This window comes from Pelodiscus sinensis, chromosome 8 (assembly GCF_049634645.1).
Source record: "Pelodiscus sinensis isolate JC-2024 chromosome 8, ASM4963464v1, whole genome shotgun sequence".
In the NCBI taxonomy this organism is placed as follows: Eukaryota; Metazoa; Chordata; order Testudines; family Trionychidae; genus Pelodiscus; species Pelodiscus sinensis.
This window is the reverse complement of record NC_134718.1, coordinates 14,491,610-14,513,225: the sequence shown is the minus strand read 5'-3', so window position 1 is coordinate 14,513,225 and position 21,616 is coordinate 14,491,610. Positions and strand designations below refer to the sequence as shown.

Below are 21,616 nucleotides of genomic sequence, written 5' to 3'. Positions count from 1 at the left end.
GTTGTCAAGTTTTCTTGTCATATGTTACCGGAGACTAACCGTGCTTGAAACATCCATCATCAGCTACTGTTAACCCACAAGGAATCCAAAGATTTAGCACATATTCACCATACTCTGTACTGTCCTTGGAAAAATAGCATCTGTATGAGCTAGTATTGCATATTTTACTTGGATGGCTGGGATTGATATTGTAATATGAGCAAAACTCCCCATGATTTCAGAGATGGGGTCATATCATTTTCATTATATTGTGAATTCATCCATGGTCTACAATTACATAACTTTGCAGGGGTATAGTGTCTCTTTTTAAGGGCATGTCTACACTAGGAAATTATTTCAAAACAACTAAATTTGAAATAATAATGCCTGAAATAACAACATTGAAAGCGCGTCTCCACTATGGAGAGGCCTCAAAATTAGTCCGAGGCAGGCTCTGTTATTGTGGCTATGCTATCTTGACTTGAGATACCAGCTTGACCAGGAAGCCCCAGGAAGCACCGGTGAGTAATTACTTCGAATTACTCTGGGGAGTGGTTATTTCGAAACAGCAGCAGCAGAGTGTCCACACTACCGTTATTTTGAAATAACAGGCTTGGTAGTGTGGATGCTCCTCTTATTATTTTGAAATAATACTTCAAAATAACTGCCTAGCGTAGACCAGTGCCAGGATACCTCAACATAATATTCTAATGCTTGGGGACTACCATTTCAGAGGTTTGGTACTGTGACAGGGCGCCTGCCCTGCACTGGCCCTTTAAGACCAGGATTCAGGCCTGAGCCGGGGCTGGGAACAGAGAGGCCAGCTGAAGCTGTTCGGGCTAGTGAGAGCCCAGCTGGCAGCTATCAAGTGATGCGCAGTTGGCTTGAAGAGGCCAGCTGAAGCCGTTAGGGCAAGTGAGGGCCCTGCCGGCAGCTATATAGAGAAGCACAGTTTGCTTAGAGGGGGAAGACAGTGACGGGATGACTGCAGAGGAAGCAGGAGCTCCCAGGAGGGAGACAAGCTGGGGATAGCCATCTAGGGCTGGGAGAGGGCCAGCCAAGACTCCCCCTGGCTAGGGGCCGGAGGCAAGGCCCAGGGTTTGGAGGCGGATCACAATGCGGCCTAGGTAAGCGGGGCAGTAGAGATAACCCCAATGCCAATGATGAGCAACCCGTACAGACTGTAACTTGCCCTGAGAGGGGCTAGATGAGGACAGTCAGGGGGCACTGAGGCATGGTGGGGGCGTGCACCCTGACAGGTACAAAAATGTAGTGGTCCCTAGGAGCTGCCCTATCAATACCTCCAAACACTAGTTACATGGATTTCCCAGAGTAACATGACCCATTTCTGTGTACAGCAGCCCCTTGATAATACATGGAAGATCCCTACCACAGCAAGATGTACATTTGTTCCTATGCTCTGGACTCAGCAAAGATGAAAAGTTCTGGATTGTCAGTCCTGGAGACTGATGTACCCTGTTTAGCCATGGAAAAGGACAATATAAGGGTTCAAGAGGGAGCCCTTACATGGAAGGACAAGAGAGAGAGTCAGTCCCCAGACTGATTCAACCCATGATCCACCTGCTAAGATCACCATTATAAAGGAGCCATTTACTACTAATTGCAATAATGGTTTTTCACACATAGACAGGTCCACTTGGAAGTGAATTATGACATTGGTGTAAGTTAAACAGCCAGATTGCAACTACCATCTCCCCAAAGTTCACAGAGACCTTACCCATCAAGTCTCTGAGAAAGCCTATTGAAGACAATGGGAGTCTTTCTTCATCACATACTTCGTAACTCTACTTCTATATAAACAAGCTGAAGATCCATCCTTTTGTATTCTCAGAATAGAAGATCAAACAAGCAAAAATCAGATAAAGTAGCAGATAGAAAATAGATAATTCACATAAAAAAGTGTTGATTCTCCACTGAGGGTTACTTCACCATGTATTTCATCTCATCCTAGCACATTCTGTTACTTATTGAATCTCCACCCCCCCCCCCCATTAGAGAACCAGAAAGTATGTGTTTTATGAACAAACAAGCACACTATATTTATTGCTGCATGAGGCCGCAATCAAATCAAACAGCTAAAATACACGTGTCCCTCAAAGAACACTAATTTCAATAGAAGCTACAAGAAATCTTACTGTTGGACCCCATCCCTGTGGCAGGGTTATTCTGAAAACAAAACAAATGCTCAAAAATGTTAGACCTCCCATACTGAAGGAATCTAGCCTGTCTACTTACATCTGTCAGTGTTTCTTCCCATAAACAACATGGGAGAAGAAAACAATTAGAGAAAAAAAATCTTGATCTGAAATCAGAGAAGACACCATAACATTGGTTAAGATGTCTCTTCATGGACTCTCACAACCTCAAAAAGAATCCCTTTCAAACACCTAATGTATTAGTTGCAAAAGGAATTATATTCCTGGCCTATATAATATATTCTCAGCTAACTGACAACAAGCGTGATGCATCTGATAGAGTTTGGCAATATGCAGCAACAGATGGGGGAAGGCTGATAAACTTTTTCATTTTACTTTGGCATGGGTTGCACTGAGGTTTGAAAACCCCCAAATTAAAGCAAAACTCAGTCAAAACAGCCCAGTTTTACCTGTCTCCAGCTGTGACCCATGTAAAACAGCTTTCCATCTGAAGCCATAAATCCCTTTGAAGACTTACATAAAGCTCAGGATTCACCAGTCTTGGCAAAACTCAGCCTGGATTGCAAATTCATAACAAGTGCCATGCATCTCTAGTATTGTACCCAACAAGGGATCAAAATATCGTGTCCTCAGAGCCCACATGCACTGATTAGTTGGTATTTTATTAGTTGCTAATTATGACACCCATGACCTTTAATTTTCAGTGTTAACATTTCCAAATAATTTTTACAACTGCCTGAAGACTATTGTAAGCGGGGCTTTACAAATGAGAGTTAGCTCAGATTATCGCTGGAACCAAGATATGGTTGGGAAAGCCAAGAAGCTGGTTCTGGCTCTTTGACTTTAAGCAGCCCTAGCTAGCTAAAGGCCCTGAGGAATCATATGCCACTTGATAACCAGTATTTCCCAATGGAAATAAAGCTAATCTGCTTTATGTTTATCAGGAGGCAGCAGTGGATTTACAATTGGGCCAACTGTTCCCTGGCACTAGGCTGGACCTCAGAAGGATCCCGTCTCTCTCCCTTCCTCCCCACTGCGCTGTGCAGCGGGAGCCTGCAGAGCAGGACAGGGAGCACAAGGTACCCTCAGAGCTGTAGTTCCTTCACCGGCTCCCTCCCTAGAGATCTGACCCTGAAGCATTTCCCAGCATTCCTTGGGCTGCTAGCAACAGGAAAGGGCAGGGGAGAGAGTAAGGGAAGCAGTGAGCTGTGCCCAGCATGGGCTGCTGGAAGGAGGAGTTTCTGTGAGGGGGAAATATGTGTACGCAGGGAGCAGAAGGCTTTGGCCCAGATCTAAGCTTTCCCCAGACTGGATTAGGGATGCTAGTGGCCTCGGCCCATTGCCCACAAAGAAGGAATTGAGAGTACCTCTCTCTGAAGCGTAGCAAGAATATGTGGACCCCACAAGGGCTGTGTCTAGACTGCAGTGTTTTTTCGAAAAAAGTAGCCTTTTTTCGAAAAAACTTCACCAGCGTCTAGACTACAGCTGCGTTCTTTCGAAATTAAATCGAAAGAACGTGGCTTTTCTTTTGACGGCGGTACTCCTCATTTCACGAGGAAGAACGCCTTTTTTCGAAAGTGCCCTTTCGAAAAAAGGCGTTCTTGAATGCAAACAGTGCTTTTTCAAAAGAGAGCATCCAGACTGCCTGGGTGCTCTCTTTCGAAAAAGCGGCTTGCTTTTTCGAAAGTAGTGCTTACAGTCTAGATGCTCTTTTTCGAAAGTATCTTTCGAAAAAGCCTCTTTCGAAAGAGACTTGCAGTCTAGACGTAGCCCGGGAGAGGTTAATATAGGGAGGGAGGGAGAGAAGGCTCCACTGGACGGGCTGGTCAGCTTTAGGTGCTATACCAGGGACACAACCACAGGAGCAGAAATGGGCTTTTCATTTCCAGATTTATCTAATACTTAGAAATGGAATCTAGCACCTGCCTTCCAGATTTGAACAGGAGGGCTCAAGTTTAATTTGGGCTGCTGTTACATCGTTTCTCCAAAATCAAATCCAAATTACACTGTAATTTGTTGTAGAAAAAGAAGGATAAAATTGAGCAAATGCTGGCATCTTCCTAGTGCTAAATGGGACTGGAGTGGCTATTTTCAACCACCAGTACCAGATTTTTTAAAGTTTTCTTCTTTTAAAAAGAAGACAGTAATATTTATTATTCCATTAGTGATTTTCCCCTAGATACAAAGAGTGGAACAAAAGAACAACAAAGACTCTTCAATTTTTCCTCATTGTGTGGAACAGTCTTACAATATGGAACCAGATATCCTCCAGTCACACAACCTGGTTTCAGTGGGCGCTAAGGTAGGGCGAAGGGCTGAGGCAGCTCTGTATAGCAGGACATAGAATCTTGCAGAGGTGTTCTGATCAAAATGAAAAATGCCTCTGAGACTCAGTGCTGGGTGTACTATAGAACTGCCACACCAGCCCCACACTTGCAAGGGGCTAATAGCAACTGCATGGGGACCCACGGAAAGGTTTGGCACTGGGCTCACGAAATATTAACTGGTCCCTGTCAAGAGGTAGGGAGGAGCAGGTGAATAGAGGCAATGTCCACCTTTACTAATGTCAGGCCCCGGCTTCAGTCTATTGATAACAGTGGGAGAGGTCAGTTCCTGTGATGGTCTCTGAAGGACAATATTTCTGTTTGTCTTGAAGGAGAATAATAGTGTAGAGGGGCCATGAATCCTAAACATTTCTTTAAATCTCACACACACACCAGATCTGCTCAAAATTCACCTCCCTGCCAATTTCTGTAGAAAGACAACATCTGAATTATCAAGCAAAAAATGGTTCTACATTTTTATGAGACAATTTTAACCCATACTAATCAAGAGATATCTTTTTCAAATGTTCCAAAAACCATTCTGTGCGCTAGGAGTAAGTACTGTAATTTTGGGAAAGCACAGGGTATATTCTCCATACTTTAAAAAAAAAATAAAAATTAAAAAAAAAGCAGAATCTCTGCTTTTAGTGCAAAGCATAACACAGCCTTAACTATAGACCCAAATCTGGCATCTCCATATTAAAATAATAGTGTTGCAAGAACTTGCTGCAGCTTCTTGAATGCAAACAGGAAAGATCAATGTTACCGTAACTTAAACAATTAATTTTCCATGTGTTGCGGAGATGAGATTAATGTTATTTCTAGTCTATGAAAAAGGAAAGAAACTCTTGGAGCTGAAATTGATGTTTTCTCACAGTTACTTTTGGGAGTGAGAAAAGAAACACGCCCATTTACTCCAAGATGTTGCACTATAGTAAATTTAACTAACAACCCTTTGTTTATAGCATTTTTATATGAAGATTGTACAGAACATACCAAGTGTTAAGTGTATCTATTTTAGAGAAAGATGAAAAGTGAGAGAGAGTAACATAGGATGACTTATGTAAGGTCACCCAGCAAGCTAGGGGCTGATCTGTGAATATAATATGTGAGTGCTTAGCCCTGAGTGCTGTCCAGTAGACTATAGACTCCCCGCTACAGTATTTTATCACCTTTAGCTTCTTCCCTCAGTGCTGGAATGGCACAAAGGTGACTTAGACAGCACCAAGGATTTGCCCAGCTTCCAAGTGAAACTGGAGAAGGATTTTTAGCTATTTCAGACCCCATGAAAACTCACTGGAGGAATTAGAATTTGCATGTGCACTTCGCTGAGTATAATTGCAAATGGTGGAATATGTACATAGCAGCATTTGGTGGGTTGTGATTTTATTTCTATCTTGGCAAAGCCTTCATTTTCTAGTTAGCACCAATCAAAATATTATGTCTGTGTCTAGACTGCATCCCTTTTCCGTAAAAGGGATGCAAATTAGACACATCGCAATTGCAAATGAAGCAGGGATTTAAATCCCCCCTGCTTCATTTGCATAAACATGGCTGCCGTTTTTTTCCGGCTCGGAGCTTTGCCGGAAAAAAGTGCCAGTCTAGACAGGGATCTTTGGGAAAATAAAGCCTTTTCCAAAAGATCCCTTATTCCTTTTTTTAAGAGGAAAAAATCCTGAACAGACTGGGAACAGACAGCAAGGAATCTCCTTGCTTGGAAATTGTACAGTATGCCTTCACAGGGAGCTTGGTGCTTAAGTAGCTCTCTCTAACCCTTAACTACCTAGTTCGAGTCCCGTGTAGCCGCGCTGCACGGGGTTCGAACCAGCGGGGTTTTAAAAATGGCGGCTCCCCGCTTATGCAAATGAAGCCCGGGAAATTCAAATCCCGGGCTTCATTTGCAAGTGCGGTATGCCTACATTACCCTCCTAGTTCGAACTAGGAGGGTAGTGTAGACATACCCTCTGTGCTTTGTTTCAGAGTCACAACTCCTCGGGCCTTTCACCATAGTACACTACTGTTTAGCATTCACCACGCCAAGAGAATGCCATTCAACTCTTCACTCCAACCAGGTCTATTGTGGGAGCCAGCTGGACCTGTGTAAATGTTCACAACATGATCCAGGAACAGAGCACACACTTGGTTCACAGAGTAGTCCTGTGGCACCTTAGGGCATTTCGACACTAGGAAATAATTTTGAAATAAGTAAAATCAAAATCACAAAATCAAAATTGAAATAACACGTCCACACTACAAGGCAGCATTGAAATCAGTCAGAATTAGCATTTCCACACTGGCTGGATCCTGCCTCGGACTTAGAGCCCCCGGAAGCACTCCGGGGAGGGCACCATGAAGGTAGACACTTCCTCTGGCTCCTTGGTCAGGCAAGCTAAGACACATGCTTTCAAGGACTCCTCTCTATAGCCATGTTTCACATGCCACTCCTACACTGCCTCCCCCTTGTGGGACACCACACCACCCTGGCCACAGTGTGCTCTGGTTGCCCTTGTGGACACCACAGCACTGATATCATGGAGCTGGAGCTGCTGCAAAGCAGTGCCATGCTCACAGGCCTCGTGCTGCACCTCATGGCACAGTTCGTCCACACTGCCTGCATGCTGCTCCACCAGGAAAAGGACCAGCCCCAATTGGAGGACCTCTTCATCCAGGTCCTGGCACTCCTGATGCAGCAAATGATCCTCAATCCCCTGCACACCGCGGAACACCACTTCTGGCGAAGGGAGACCCATTCTGACTGGTGGGACTGCATTGCCCTGCAGCGATGGGATAACCAGCAGTGGCTCCAGAGCTTCCACATGCGAAAGGCCATCTTCCTCGAGCTCTGCAAGTGATTTGCCCGTGCCCTCAGGTGACAGGATACCCAACTGCAACCCACTATCTGCCTGCAGAAGCACATCGCCATCGTACTGTGAAAATTCACCATGCTGGACAGCTACTGCACCATCGGGAACCAGTTCAATGTGGGGAAATCCACGGTAGGGGCCATGCTTCCCCAGGTAGCCAAGCCCATCAACAATGTGCTGCTGCAGAGGATCATCACTCTGAGCAACATCAACACCATCATCAATGGCTTTGCCCCATGTGCTTCCCCAGCTGCAGTGGGGGGCATTGACAGCATGTGTATCCCTATCTTGGACCCCAACCACCTTGCCTCGGACTAGGAAGGGGTACTTCTCGATGGTGCTGCAGGCCTTGGTGAACAAGGGCTGGTTCATGGACATCATCGGGTGGTCAGGGAACATACACAACACCCGCATCTTCCAGAACTCTAGTCAGTTCCAGAAGATGCACGCTGGCACTATTTCCCCAACTGCATCATCAGGGTCAGGGACATGGACATGCCCATGTCTGTGCATCCTGGGCAATACAGCCTACTTCTTGCTCTGAAGCCCCATCGGGCAACCTGGACTCCACCAAGGAGAATTTCAGTGCCAGGCTCAGCACATGCCACATGGTCATGGACTGTGTGTTCAGCCACTTGAAGGGGGAGGTTCAGGAGTCTCCTCACAAACCTGGACCTCAGCGAGCGAAATATCCCCAATATAGTGGCATTCTGCTGTGTGCTCCACAACTTTTCCTAGCGCAAGCGAGAGATTTTCCTGCCAGGGTGAGGGGCAGAGGCTGAATGGTTGGCCAGGGCTTACAAGAACCTTGATTGGACACCCATGCCACATGGAGAGCTCATTGGGGAGGGCTGTACTCATCCAGGAGGCCTGGTGGGAGAGTTTCAGCCAAGGTCACCTGTGAGACTCTCCCCCGGGCCTCTCCTCAATGGGTCCCTGCATTGCCCCTGTGTGCCTTTCCTCCCCCATGCCTTCCTTCCCCCCTTTTCTCCCTCCCATGCAGAGCAAATAAAGCCTCTTTTGGGGGGGGTGTTAAACTATTATCTTTATTTGGGGGCTATAAAACAGGGAAGGGTCTGGGTAAAGAACATGGAATGGGTAGGGGAGGGAGCTCAGGAATGGGGCTGAGAGTGGTGCCTGCCCTGCTCAGCTCTGGAGGCCTTGGCTGCCCTGGAGGTCCAACAACCCCATGTTCAGAGACCCCAGTGGCTCCTAGGGGGCCAGGAGGAGAAGCTGGGTGTGAGAGTGGGGAGTGGTGGCCTGCTCCATGCACAAGGCCATGCGCTCTATCACCAAGGTGAAAGAGGAGCATGTCGCCTTTTGCTGGCTCAACAGCTGGTTCCAGGTGGCCTTCCACTGCTCCTGGTCAGCCTGGCACTCCTCCTGGTCAGCAGTCCACTCCTAGCGCTTGTTGTCAAGCCTCTGGATGAGGGACTGGAGGCAGGCCCTCAGCAGGTCATCTCCTTCAGCAAGTCCTCATGGATTCTCTTTTTCCGTGGGATCCTGTTCAGCTGGGAGGATGGTGTGGACGTCACGCTTGCAGCTGGCCATCCTGTGATGAAAAGTTACAAGGGCAGTCATCCCAGCAGACCCTGTGTACGAAGCCTACCCTAATCTCTGAGCTGACACCGATGGTCTCAGTTCAGACAATGGCAATGTGCTTTGAGCAAGGCCAACTGTTGCCTAGACACTGTGCACTTTCCTGCAAGAGCATGGACATCCCAAGGGAGCATCGCAACACCCACATCCCAGGGACAAGCAGGCATGGGAAGGTGCCAGTCCGGCCAGGAGCTTGTGGATGGGAGGGAGGACAGGGCCTCGGCTTCCTTCTGTGTCCCTCACATGTCGGGTCTGGCAGTGGCGGCATCGCCCAGAGAGAACTTCTATCCCTACCCACTGGGGGAGGAAGTTGAGGGAGGTGTGCGTGAGCAGCAGAGGCTGCTTGCCAAAGGGAGTGCTACTGAGGTACTCTCCTCTTCCTCCCCCCAGCAGTTTCCCACGCACAGGATCAGTCTCCTTTGCATCACCACACTTGATCGGGAATGGATGCTGCCCGAGTGAAGGCATGAGCCTGTGCCATGTGCAGCACAGCTGTGTGTTTCCATGACCCCGGCCTCCTTAGCGGTGGCTTGTCATGAGAAAGTGTCCCACCAGCGAGTCCAGAGTAAGGCAGGTCTCTCCAGGAGCCTTGTGAGAAAGAGCAAAGCTGTGTGAGAGCGTCATGGAGCAGAGTGCTCTGGACTGGAGCTCCACGTGTACCCACGCGCACAGAGTGTTATACAACCCCCAGGCTCAGTAGGCTGAGCAAGGAGTGCACAGCCCCTCACAGCCTGCCCGCATGTGCATATAGGGGAAGATATGGAACTCTCCTGAAGTGCCTTCGCTGGGTTCATCTGACACCTGGGAGACGTACTGGGATGGGGAGATCAGCTCCAGGGTGAGGAGCAGACCCTGGCTTGCAGACATGGTCAACTAGCTGGCCTGCTCTTCCTCCTCTTCCTCCTCAACCCCACCCTCAGGGGGGCTGATGCTGGGTGTGTCCTGGCTGGACTCGATGACAATGGGGGGTGGACATAACTTGCCCCTTCCCAGGATGGCATTGAACTGTTTGTAGTAGCGGCATGTATGCGGTTCCATCCCAGAGCATCCTCTCTACTCCCTAGCCTTATTTTAGGCCTGCCAGAGTGCCTTTATTTTCATGTGAACCTGGTTGGGGGTCCATGTGTGTCCCTCCTCAGCCAGGATGATGGCCATCTAGCTATAGACATTGGCGTTGCACCGTCTGGTGTGGAGATGCTGAAGGCTGGTGTATAAAAGATATATATAATCCTAATGTTATATATATCTTGAATTCTGTTATTTCCACTCCAATTCATCTGATGGAGTGGATCTTACCCATGAAAGTTCATGATCCTATATAGTTTTGTTAGTCTCTAAGCCCTGGTCTACACTAGGGAGTTCTTTTGAAATAAGAAGTGGAGCATCCACTCTATCAAGCCCATTATTTTGAAATAGTAACTCCTGCTTTCCACAAGGACTTCTAATACTCCTGTCATCTGAAGAAGTGGGCTGTGCCCATGAAAGCTCATGATACCATTTACATGTTTTGCTAGTCTCTAACTTGCAACTAGACTATTTTTTGTTTTTTTAAGTTTTTCCAAATTCAAAGTAACGGTAGTATGGACAGTCCACTGCTCCTATTTCAAAGTAACTACTCCCCAGAGTCATTCAAAGTAATTACTCCCCAGTGCTTTCTGGGGCTCTAAGTTGGGGTAGCATGTCCACATTAAGGGAGCCTGCCTCAGACCAATTTTGAGGCTTCCCTGTAGTGTGGACACACTATACCAAAATAGTTATTTCGGGGGTTAGTATATCAAAATAAGTTATTTCAAAATAATTTCCTAGTGTAAACATGGCCTAAGGTGCCACAGGACTACTCTGGGAACCAAGTGAGTGCTCAGATATTGGATCATTTTGTGACCATCATTGCTCATCAAAAATTTAAATGCATAATATTTACAAACTACCCACGTCTTTCCATTTGATGCACCAAGCCATTGAAAGCAGCAGCCTCTGATGTGCTCTAAAACACTTAAGTAGGAACTCACATATAGCGAGAAGGATTTGGAACCACAGCCTGGAGCCAGACGAGAGCTGTCCATTACTGTAGGTCTCCATTTCTTGCTTGTAACAGATGATTAGTTGAGATGCGATTCTCCATATGCACATTTAACTTATTTATGCCTTGAGAAGCAGGGAGGGAGAGAGAGAGGCTCACTTCTGCCAGAGAGCTCTCAAGGAAGTGAGGGATTATCTAAAAACACAACCCAGAGCCCCATAATAAGAAATGCCAATTGGGGTCAGACAAAGGTCAGGCCCATCACACTTACTGTAAAGATCTAATTCCCAAAACTCAGAGGAAAAGAGTATTGTGTGACTTGAGTCTAAAATACATTCAAGCTCATAAATAGAAGTCTTTGCATCAGCTATGTTTTTTACTAATGGCCAAAATGCTTGGCACCGACATGATTACAGTAAGTATAAACTGTGTTTGTAATGCAGTACGAAATCTAGATTTGCGTGTGTGTGCCCACACTTGCACCCACACGGACACACAATCCCCAGCTTCAAATGTGATTCCAGACATTCATTTCTGCAGTGCAGGCTCTGATGATGTTAAGAAATAGCAGGACAAATGGCAAATGTCACAAATTGGGCTACAAAACAGAGAAAAAGAAAATGGGGGTAGAGTCATCTCTGTGATAGAGAGAGTGGCAACACATTACTTGTCACCCAGCAACCCATTTTATACCAATCTGTGCACGGAAGGTGAACAGGATTACTCCTGACTAGAGATAGGACTCAGAGTACCTATTATGTTCCTTGCCAAAACCAGAGATATTCTGTTACCCACTGCTCCCACAGAGAACCTCCCTCAGGCTCAGTTATAGAAAAGAATAAAGATAATCAAATTACCATGAAACCAGGGCGCAACAGCGCTGGTGTTCCTCTCAAACCCAGCACGTCGTGGAAGCTGCTCCTCCTTGAACCAACGAACGATGATTTCTCTGGAAATGGGTCTAGAAGGACGCTCCCAAGCTTTACTACATTAAAAATACAAACAATTGGAGAGAGACCTCATGCAGGTGTAGTATAAAAAATAACTTGCACTATGATCATAAGGTAGGGAAAACGGGCTAGTCACCAGAGATCACTGGGAATTTTTCCCCTCCCACAGCAAAAAATGAATAATTTTTCACAGACAGAGATTATTATTTACAGGCAAAAAATGTTTTACCTTTTGGGTGACTCCTCAGCCAGATTCAGACACTGTGGCTGACAGAGGAAAATGCAGAGAGAAAATTTCTCTGAAGCTTCTCTCAGAGGTACATTTCTTTCTCCCTAATTCTACTACTGCTCTAGAGGTCCTATGACCTCACTTATGCATCTTGTAAGTCCTCAGTTTCTGTTTGGTTCACTGTATTTTCTCTAACTCTCACATCTTGTGCTCTGCCTACAATGGAGATGTCATTTAATGATCCATACTTGCAGGCCACATGGGTCAATACTGAAACTAATATTTTTTTTAACTACAGTTTCTTCAAAATTGGGATATCAACTGGGCAGTCAAAGAGACACTCCACAATGACCTACCAGACAATCAAGAACAAAACAAACTAGATCCTATAGTACTAAATAATGATGAGTTTGTCCTCTAGTGGAGGTCATGAAAAGGCTACAAGGTGCTCTTGGCATCAGATAGGTAACCCCTTCTGGGCCTGCGTCCTGCTTCCATTAAAGTCAGTGGGAATTTGGAAGCTGATTTCAACAGAAGCAGACTAAGGCCTCTTGTGTAAATGGCAGAACATTTAAGTTGGTCCCAAAGAATCTCAGTTCAAGCTGCAAAACAAAGACTTAAGTCAGAATATACCAGTTGGATATATTTTAAATAAAGCTTGTTTTACTCTACAAGGTTTTACCAGTAAAACTTGCATTCTGTTGGCATATCCTTGCACTCATCTCTTCCCAGTTTTGAGTCCTGCCACAAAATCCTGAACTTCTTCCATTCAAGCTAAACCACCTCCCCAAACAGCATAAATCCTGTACCAGCACTGCTCAAACAGTACAGCACTGTGTGGATGCTGCGTTGCCCGTAACAGGACAAACTAGCCTCCAGAAAAAGAACCACAAGGCTCCAGTCCCACAGCAGTGACTAGTTTTGCTGCATATGCTGCCCATAGGAAGCTTCCCTACCTCTTAAAAATCCTCAATACATTTGGAAATTCCTCTCATCCTCCTAGCCCATCTTTAGTAAGCTAGAATACAGGTATTACTCCAGGTAAAGCGGTAGTTCAAAAATGCTCAATAAATCTCATGATGCTACCTGGTCCAGCAAAGAATTCCTGGATTTCATCGGCTTGTGAAGATAGAAGAACAATGCAAATTAAGTATGCAGGGGTGTAATCAGTAAGGACAAAGTGCAACTGAAATTGCAGCTAGCAAGGGATATGAAGTATCAGAGGGGTAGCCGTGTTAGTCTGAATCTGCAAAAGCGACGAGGAGTCCTGTGGCACCTTATAGACTAACTGAAGTGTAGGAGCATAAGCTTTCGTGGGCAAAGACCCATGCATGCATCTGACCAAGTGGGTCTTTGCCCACGAAAGCTTATGCTCCTACACTTCAGTTAGTCTATAAGGTGCACCAGGACTCCTCGTCGCTTTTTAAGGGATATGAAGGGTTTCTACAGATACGTTACAGACAAGAAGGTGGCCAGGGATAGTGTGGGATCCTGACTGAATGGGGAAGGGTTAGGATAGTAACAGATGAGGTGGAAAAAGTTGAAGTACTCAATGCTTTTCTTGCCTCGCTCTTCACAGACAAAGTCAGCTTCCAAACTGCTGCATGGGGCAGCATAGTGTGGGGAGAAGTTAAGCACCCATCAGTGGCGAAATAAGAGGTTATGGATGAGTTTAAAAAGCTGGACACATACAAGGCTGTGGGCCAGGTGCAATGCATTCAATGGTGCTGAGGGAGCTGGCTGATGTGATTACAGAGTCATTGGCCTGTATTTTTGAAAATGTGTGATTGGGGAAGGTCCCAGTCAATTGGAAAAAAGTCAAATCTAGTGCCCATCTGTTAAAAATGGAAGGAGGAAGATCTAGGAAACTACAGACCCATCAGCTGCACCTCACTCCCCAGAAAAATCATGGAGCAGATCTTCGGAGAATCCATTTTGAAATCCTTGGAAGAGAGGAAGTTTATCAGGAACAGTTAACACACATTCACCGAGAGCAAGTCATGTCTCACCAAACCAATTGCATCCTATGAGGAGATACCTGGCTCTGTGGATATGGAGAAAGCGCTGGATGTGACGTACCTTCATTTTAGCAAAGATTTTCATTCGGTCTCCCATAGTATTCTTGCCAGCAAGTTAAAGAAGTATAGCTTCAATGAGTGGACTGTAAGATGGACAGGAAGCTGGATAAATGTTGGGCTCAAAGGGTAGTGATCAATGGCTCAGTATCTAGTTGGCAGCTGATATCAAACTGAGTACCTCAAGGGTCAGTTCTGGGATTGGTTTTGTTCAACATCTTCATTAATTATCTGGATGAGGGGATAGATTCCACCCTCAGAAAATTCATGGCTGACACTAAGCTGGGGGGAGAGGTAGATACACTGGAGGGTAGGGATAGGGTCCAGAGTGACCTCGACAAACTGGAGGACTGGGAGGATTCAAGAAATCCAATGAGGTTCAACAAGGACAAATGCAGAGTCCTACACTTAGGATGGAAGCATCCATGCACTGCTACAGACTGGGGACCAACTGGCTAAGTGGAAGTTCAGCAGAAAATGACCTGGATTACAGTGGCTGAGAAGCTGGATCTAAGTCAACAGCATGCCCTTGTAGCCAAGAAGGCTAATGGCATGTTGGACTGCATAAGTATGGGCTTTGTCAGCAGATTTTGGGAAGCGATTATCCCACTGTATTTGGCACTGGTGAAACTGCATCTGGAGTATTGTGTCCAGTTTGGGGTCCCCCAGTACATTAAGTACATGGACAATTTGGGGAGTATCCTTCAGAGGGCAGCAAAAATGATTAGGGAGCTGAGGCACATGACTTATGAGGAGAGGCTGAGGGAACTGGGCTTATTCAGTCTGCAGAAGAGAAGAGTGAGGGGAGATTCATTAACAGCCTTCAACTACCTGAAGAGGAGGCAGGTCAAAGAGGATGGACCTAGGCTGTTCTCAGTGGTGGCAGACAACTTTGAACAGGAGGTTAGACTAGATGACCTCCTATGTGGTGCAAGATGCCATACTGAGTGGTGATCCTATCACTCCCCCCCTCCCCCACACACACACAAAAGACAGTGGACTCCTCGTAACATCTGGAGGAAAGCACCACAGGTGGGCACAATGACAGTCAGATAGGGGTGGGGGGGAACAAATGGAGGTTGGAGAGCCAACAGAGGGTCACAGGCTCTTCCACACCCAACTGAACTTGACCCACCTGAACTAAGAAATGGAACCCAACGAGGAAGCAAATGAAATATACTTTTTGGTATCAGTGCATGCTTCTCAGGGCCCAGAAACTTCCCCCTCCTGGATCCCTCTCCACATGCACCCCCCTGAAAATGGCCTCTGAACATGTAAAGGCAGATATCAAAGGAATTGTCTTATAATATCTTATTTTAAGAGCATGTAACTGTCACTACTAGATGAATCTTAGTTGAAAGAATGTACTACGCAACCAGAAATTATTCCCAAATACCTACGTTCGTAAGTAGAAAAAAAATAAAATAAAAACAATGCAACCACAGAAATATATGCAAACTAACATCAGGACATTCAAATTGAGCATATGGAAAAGCTATTCTGACATTGTTATAACAGAGAGAGGTCAGTGCTATCCACAGAGAAGAAAGCAAACTACACAAAAACACAGAGTCAAAGATAGTTCCCCAAAGATTTCTGCTTTTAAAGATTTTATATGGGGGCCCTAGACAGCTTACCGACTCCTAGACAATTCTGTTTAAGAATGGAAGATAAACAGGACTGCAACAGTCTTGTGGGAACTGTTTGAGCATGAATGAAAAGGGCTGCTTTATAGCAGTTTTCTGCCTACAGCCAAATCATGAAATTGCTCCCAGTCAATTTTTACACAAATAGAGTAGACAAAGTAAGAATAGTAGGAGCAGGAGGGGGGGAAATACAATCACACAGATAGAGACAAATGATGATGAGTAAAAGGACAAAATGATTCATCAAATAGAGAAAATCAGCAGGGAAAAATAGGCAGGAAAGAAAGGCGAGCAGGGGAAATAAAAACTTTCCAAAGAACATAGAAAGTGAATGAAATAGGGATCACATATAAAATAGCATCATTTTATTTTGACTTTAGACATAGCTCTTGAACTGAAGAGGCAGTGAACAAATTTGCACCAGCCCATGATTAATCTCAGGAAGCAATGTGACTCAGACTTACTCCTCGAGAGATACAGTACTAACTCTCTTTCCCTTCTTCCCCTTAGTGCTATGCATGCAGATCCAAGATCTGGGTTGCCTGTACAAGGGCGTAAGGAGAGTTCTTACTCTCAATTTCCTTCAGCAAGCATGTAGTCTGAGCCCCAATTTAGTGATCCACAATGACCAAAAGACGCCTTAAAAATAAGAAAAGCCAAGAATACCAATTTTAAAACACACATATAAGTTGGAGATTGAGAAAGAGTTTGGGACAAGGTCTGGATGAGGATCCAAACCTTTTTCATGTCTTCTTTGGCCTCCTTGTGAGTATTTTGTATCAACCACCCAATTCTGTAGTAAATAAATCCACGTAGAAAGTGGAGAACCTCAGGCTAAATTATAGCCACTAGTTTTCAGAATTTACCGTCTTTATTAGTGTTTTATGACTTTATTTCAGAGAAGACTCTTTGATGTAAGTGGTTTGGAAACATGAAAATAATGAGAAGATTGTTTTGACAAATGACTCGACGGCAAATGTGGCGATCCCACAGTTCAGACAGAGCAATTTTGATTCCTCATCAAACTGGGAATTTCAACAGCTCATTTGCAGAGAGTTTCCTTGTCTCACACAACAAGGTAAAGATATTGCTTGTCAGAACAGAACACAACCCTCAAGCAGAAAGGGACTGAAATCCTTTTGGTGTGCTGGGCTGCCAGACATCAAACAGGGTGACTGGAAATTGCAAGGTTTTGAAGGAAAATAAAATTTGAATTACTCCTTTTTCCCTGAATGTGCATTTTTTTAAACTTTACCACCTTGCCCACTTCTCATTATCTTGTTCATCTTACCGTGCCTTATAAATAATACCAGATCAAGGAGCACTTATTGCACAGCAGTTCTTTGTAGGCTACAGGGTTACACTTTGCTTAAGTATTTGTTCCTTCGATTCATTCTCTACCCCAGCCTTGCATTCTTATCAAACCATTTACTTTTTTTTAAAGAGCCATAGAATCATAGAGCTGGAAGGGACCTCACAAGGTAATCAAGTCCAGCCCCTGCCCAAGGCAGGACCAATCCCAACTAAATCAACCCAGCCAGGGCTTTGTCAGGCCGAGACTTAAAAACCTCTAGGGATGGAGATTCCACCACCTCCCTAGGTAACCCATTCCAGTACAGGTAACCCATTCCACTACATTGATGTGCAAAGGTCCCTTTAAAAACAAACACCATTTAATTTCCGTTATGCATTCAATGCATTTTAATATTTTAGAACCATTCCTGTTCTGGCCAGGGTCAAGAGCAACACTGTGGAGAATCTCTAAAAACAAAGGAAAACAAAAAATAAAGCAAAATAAAAAGGGCTTGTTAACATGAGGATGGGAAGCATATGAACAGATGATCTATTTCTTTGCATCAGCTACAATATAAACAAACCTGGCTGGGGCAGTGAGCATCATTACAGAGCTAGGATTGTTGCTGTTTATCTTTATCTCCATCTCTTTATTCAGGCTGGCCCCCTTGAACAGGTTACTCAAGCCAGCCACTTTTCCTTTCTCGATGGCTCGTAAGGATTGCCGTCGATATTCATCCCGGGCCATGCGTGCTTTGTGGCTTCTTTCTTCATCTGCAGCCTTTGAGCGGCGCACTGGGTGGAGAAGAAAGAGTCATTTGTGTTTCAGAAATATATATGGCTCTTTCCCCTTTCTTTTATAGAACAACTAGCACATTTACCCAGTGTTGCTCAGGTCTTTAACCCAATTAATTTTTTGTTTCTGGAAAATAAAATGAAAATGTGCATGCTTCATTGAAATCATTACTCTGGAGCGGGGCTGGAGATGAGGGGTTCAAGATGCAGGCTGCCCTGGGAAGAGAGGACCTCCCCAGCTCTCTCTCACTGCAGCAACTTAGGGCCAGATGATAAGCGCCTCTCCATGGCCACTGCAGCTCCAATGGGCTCAGCTGCGGGAGGGATGGATGCATGTCTCCCAACTGGGGTAGGTCCAGGTTTCTCTGCCCTCTGCACTTCCCAGCCAGAGAGAGGAATGCAGCAAACTGTGCACTTTCCCCTCTCTCCCTGATGGAGGGGCACAGCCAGCAATATTCCTGTATGAACTGAAGAGAGCTTCACTCTCCCCAAAGGGTGCCTGGAGCGTGGGTGGTTTGGGACTAAGGCAGTTCCGGGTGGGGAGGAGAGCGTGCTCCTACCCAACCCTTTTACTTGCCTGGTGATTGTTTCTTTTCTGTATGGTTTTATGAGATCCAATCCCATTCCAGGTACATTCCATTTTTCTGGCACAGCACAACCCTTACCTTACTTTAAGTTATTTTAAGAGGAAGCCGTATACCGAATTTGGTGGCCCTAGTTCTTGCCGTTTAGGAGGAGTTCTTGAACAGACAGACAGATAGACTCTCCCAAATATATAGTAGATTATTTACATTCTACTATCTGATTTTAAAAATATTCAGATTCCAACACAGAAAATGCCATTAAAAGATTGAATCATGGTTTGGCTAATGTCCCTTGCAGTTGTGTAAGATAAAATAATTCTGAACTCTTATTCCAAGCCATAAATTCATCACCATCAAGGCTGGGAAGGAATTAATGTCACAGCTGAAGAAGTGGGCTGTGCCCACGAATGCTCATGATACTAGCTACATGTTTTGTTAGTCTATAAAGTGCTACCAGACCATTTGTTGTTTTTTAAGTTTATTGCATAGTATGTTAGGCATGTCATAGGGATGCATGCCTCTGAGACATCAGGTGTGGATCCAAAACTGGGGAAAACATGTGTCACGGTGTCCAAGTCTGGTAAGTGGTCCAATCTCACTGGTCAATTTTTGAGAATGGATAGAATACCGGTTAATAGCAATAAACCATTACAGGGCACGACCTCATCCCTGTTCAAGAGAAACACTTCTGCACATGAATAGCTGGATTCAGTGAGACTATTCATCTGGTTAAACACTTGCTCTGTGCTTTGCTGGATCAGAGCTCAACAGCAAACCATGTTGAGATGTAATGCTATTAGATTACAACTGCTTACATTGAAATAGTCTTTAAAATAGTACAAAAATAATTTGTGAGCTATGTGCAGGGTATCTTTCCACTATGGAGAGTAGTTCCTAGGAGAAGGATCACAGAGAATACTAGGCTAAAGTTTATGAACCTCCTTTCCCTACTGTTTCGAGTATATTTTTTTTCTTCTTTTTAAGTTCCCTGGGATATTCTGATCGCTTCACCAGGCCCAAGTGCCAGATAACCCTTTCATTGGCTATATGAGTCCCAGTTGTCAGTTACTTTCAATGCAACTGGTAATAAAAAACAAATGTGAAATAAGAAATGCTTCTAATTGTGGGGGTTTTGTTTGGTTGTCTCACTCCTACCACATACACGCCTACACACTTTTTAAAAATAGAAAATGGATTAAAAGTGAGAGAAAAGGCAGCTTATGCCTTGGTAAAGCAGTATAAAATCCGAGTCTCAATCTGAGAACCAAGCTCTGTAGCAGAGGCTAGAAAGGTATGTCTACACTGCATTGAGCACCTGGATCTGCAGCACCTGGGCTTGTAGACTTGGTGTTTCTAAGCCACACCTGAGCATGCACCCTGCATTGCAAAACTTGATTTACAGTTGCCAGATTCAGATTTCATAGCCATGTTCATGTGTACATTCTGCACTACTCAGACCTTCTAACCTGGGTCTGCAGCTTCATTTGCATCCACACTTCAAAATGATAGGGCTGGGACCAGAGTTCAGGGAGACTCTGTTCTAACCCATCCACCCATGAGCAGGGTTCTAGGACCTGGGTCCTGAGTGTTTGTTGACCTGGGTCAAACTGATTTGCACGTGGACAGATAGGGAGGTATTCCCAAACATGTGTCGTAACCTAGGTTTTGCAGTGTAGATGTACCCTGACTGAGTCCTATCCTCTGTGGATTGCCACAGAGGGGCATGTGATGATGAACAGGGTGAAAAATTGTTTTTGTGGCAATTTTGAAAAGGAAAAAAAAACACTTCAGGTTGAACAAAATGTTTCTTTTTAGCAAAATCTAAACTTTTTGCTACAATTTCTACCATTTTTAATAGGTTGCGGATTTAAAAAATAAATAAAATCTCTCAAAAAACCCTCAAATGTTTCATTAAGAACATAAGAAAATAAGAACGGCCATACTGGGTCAGACCAAAGGTCCTTCTAGCCCAGTATCCTGTCTGCCAACAGTGGCCAGCACCAGGAGCCCCAGAGAGGGTGGACCGAAGACAATGATCAAGCGATTTGTCTCCTGCCATCCCTCTCCAGCCTCTGACAAACAGAGGCCAAGGACACCATTTTATCCCCTGGCTAATAGCCTTTTATGGACCTAACCTCCATGAAATTATCTAGCTTCTCTTTAAACTCTATTATAGTCCTAGCCTTCACAGCCTCCTCTGGCAAGGAGTTCCACAGGTTGACTACACGCTGTGTGAAGAAGAACTTTCTTTTATTAGTTTTAAACCAGCTACCCATTAATTTCATTTGGTGTCCTCTAGTTCTTCTATTATGGGAACTAATAAATAACTTTTCTTTATCAGCCCTCTCCACACCACTCATGATTTTATAGACCTCTATCATATCCCCCCTCAGTCTCCTCTTTTCTAAACTGAAAAGTCCCAGTCACTTTAACCTCTCCTCATATGGGACCCGTTCCAAACCCCTAATCATTTTAGTTGCTCTTTTCTGAACCCTTTCCAAGGTCAAAATATCTTTTTTGAGGTGAGGAGACCACATCTGTACACAGTATTCATTTTTAAAAGTGTCTGAACATTTGGTGTCTTTCTGATGGTCTTCCTCAAAATGAAGAACTCAGCACAACCGACAAGCTCACCAAATGATTTAGTGTCACTGAATCTACAGTTTTCATGTAAAATACCATAATTTCCATCATCTGGAATGATGAGGCTGCCCTCCTTGAGTGCAGCCATCAGAGAGGACACATCTTTGATTCAGGCCTCTTGAGAACCCTTCTTCATTTGGAACTGGGCATTCCAAAGGTCAGAGTTAAGAATTTAATTCCTGTTTCATCGCCATTGGATTACTAGGATAGGCCAGTAACACAGAAACTATTATCACCATCACTAGTGTCAGATGAAATCATCTCCCCAAGAAGAGAAGGTTTCCAAAAATTACAAGAGCCTAGAAACAAAAGAGCATAAAGGGAATGATTTTGTTACCTTCGTAACAGAGGCTATTAACTGCGTCCATTATAAATCTAAATAATGTTATTCTTATTACACTTTTCTTTCATAGGTTTTCTCAGTGGGCGCTAGACCTG

The 21,616-nt window shown here is 44.7% G+C and overlaps 1 protein-coding gene across 1 annotated transcript in view; it reads right to left on the bottom strand.

Moving 5' to 3' along the window:
• The window catches only part of SH2D4B (SH2 domain containing 4B), a 119,065-nt gene that overhangs the window by 38,066 nt on the left and 59,383 nt on the right, over window positions 1-21,616 (bottom strand). The window contains exons 5-6 of the mRNA XM_075934799.1: window positions 17,741-17,951; window positions 11,821-11,948 (exon numbers count right to left, since the gene is read on the bottom strand). Coding sequence (XP_075790914.1) covers window positions 11,821-11,948; window positions 17,741-17,951 — 339 coding nt within the window. The remainder of the gene's footprint in view (window positions 1-11,820; window positions 11,949-17,740; window positions 17,952-21,616) is intronic.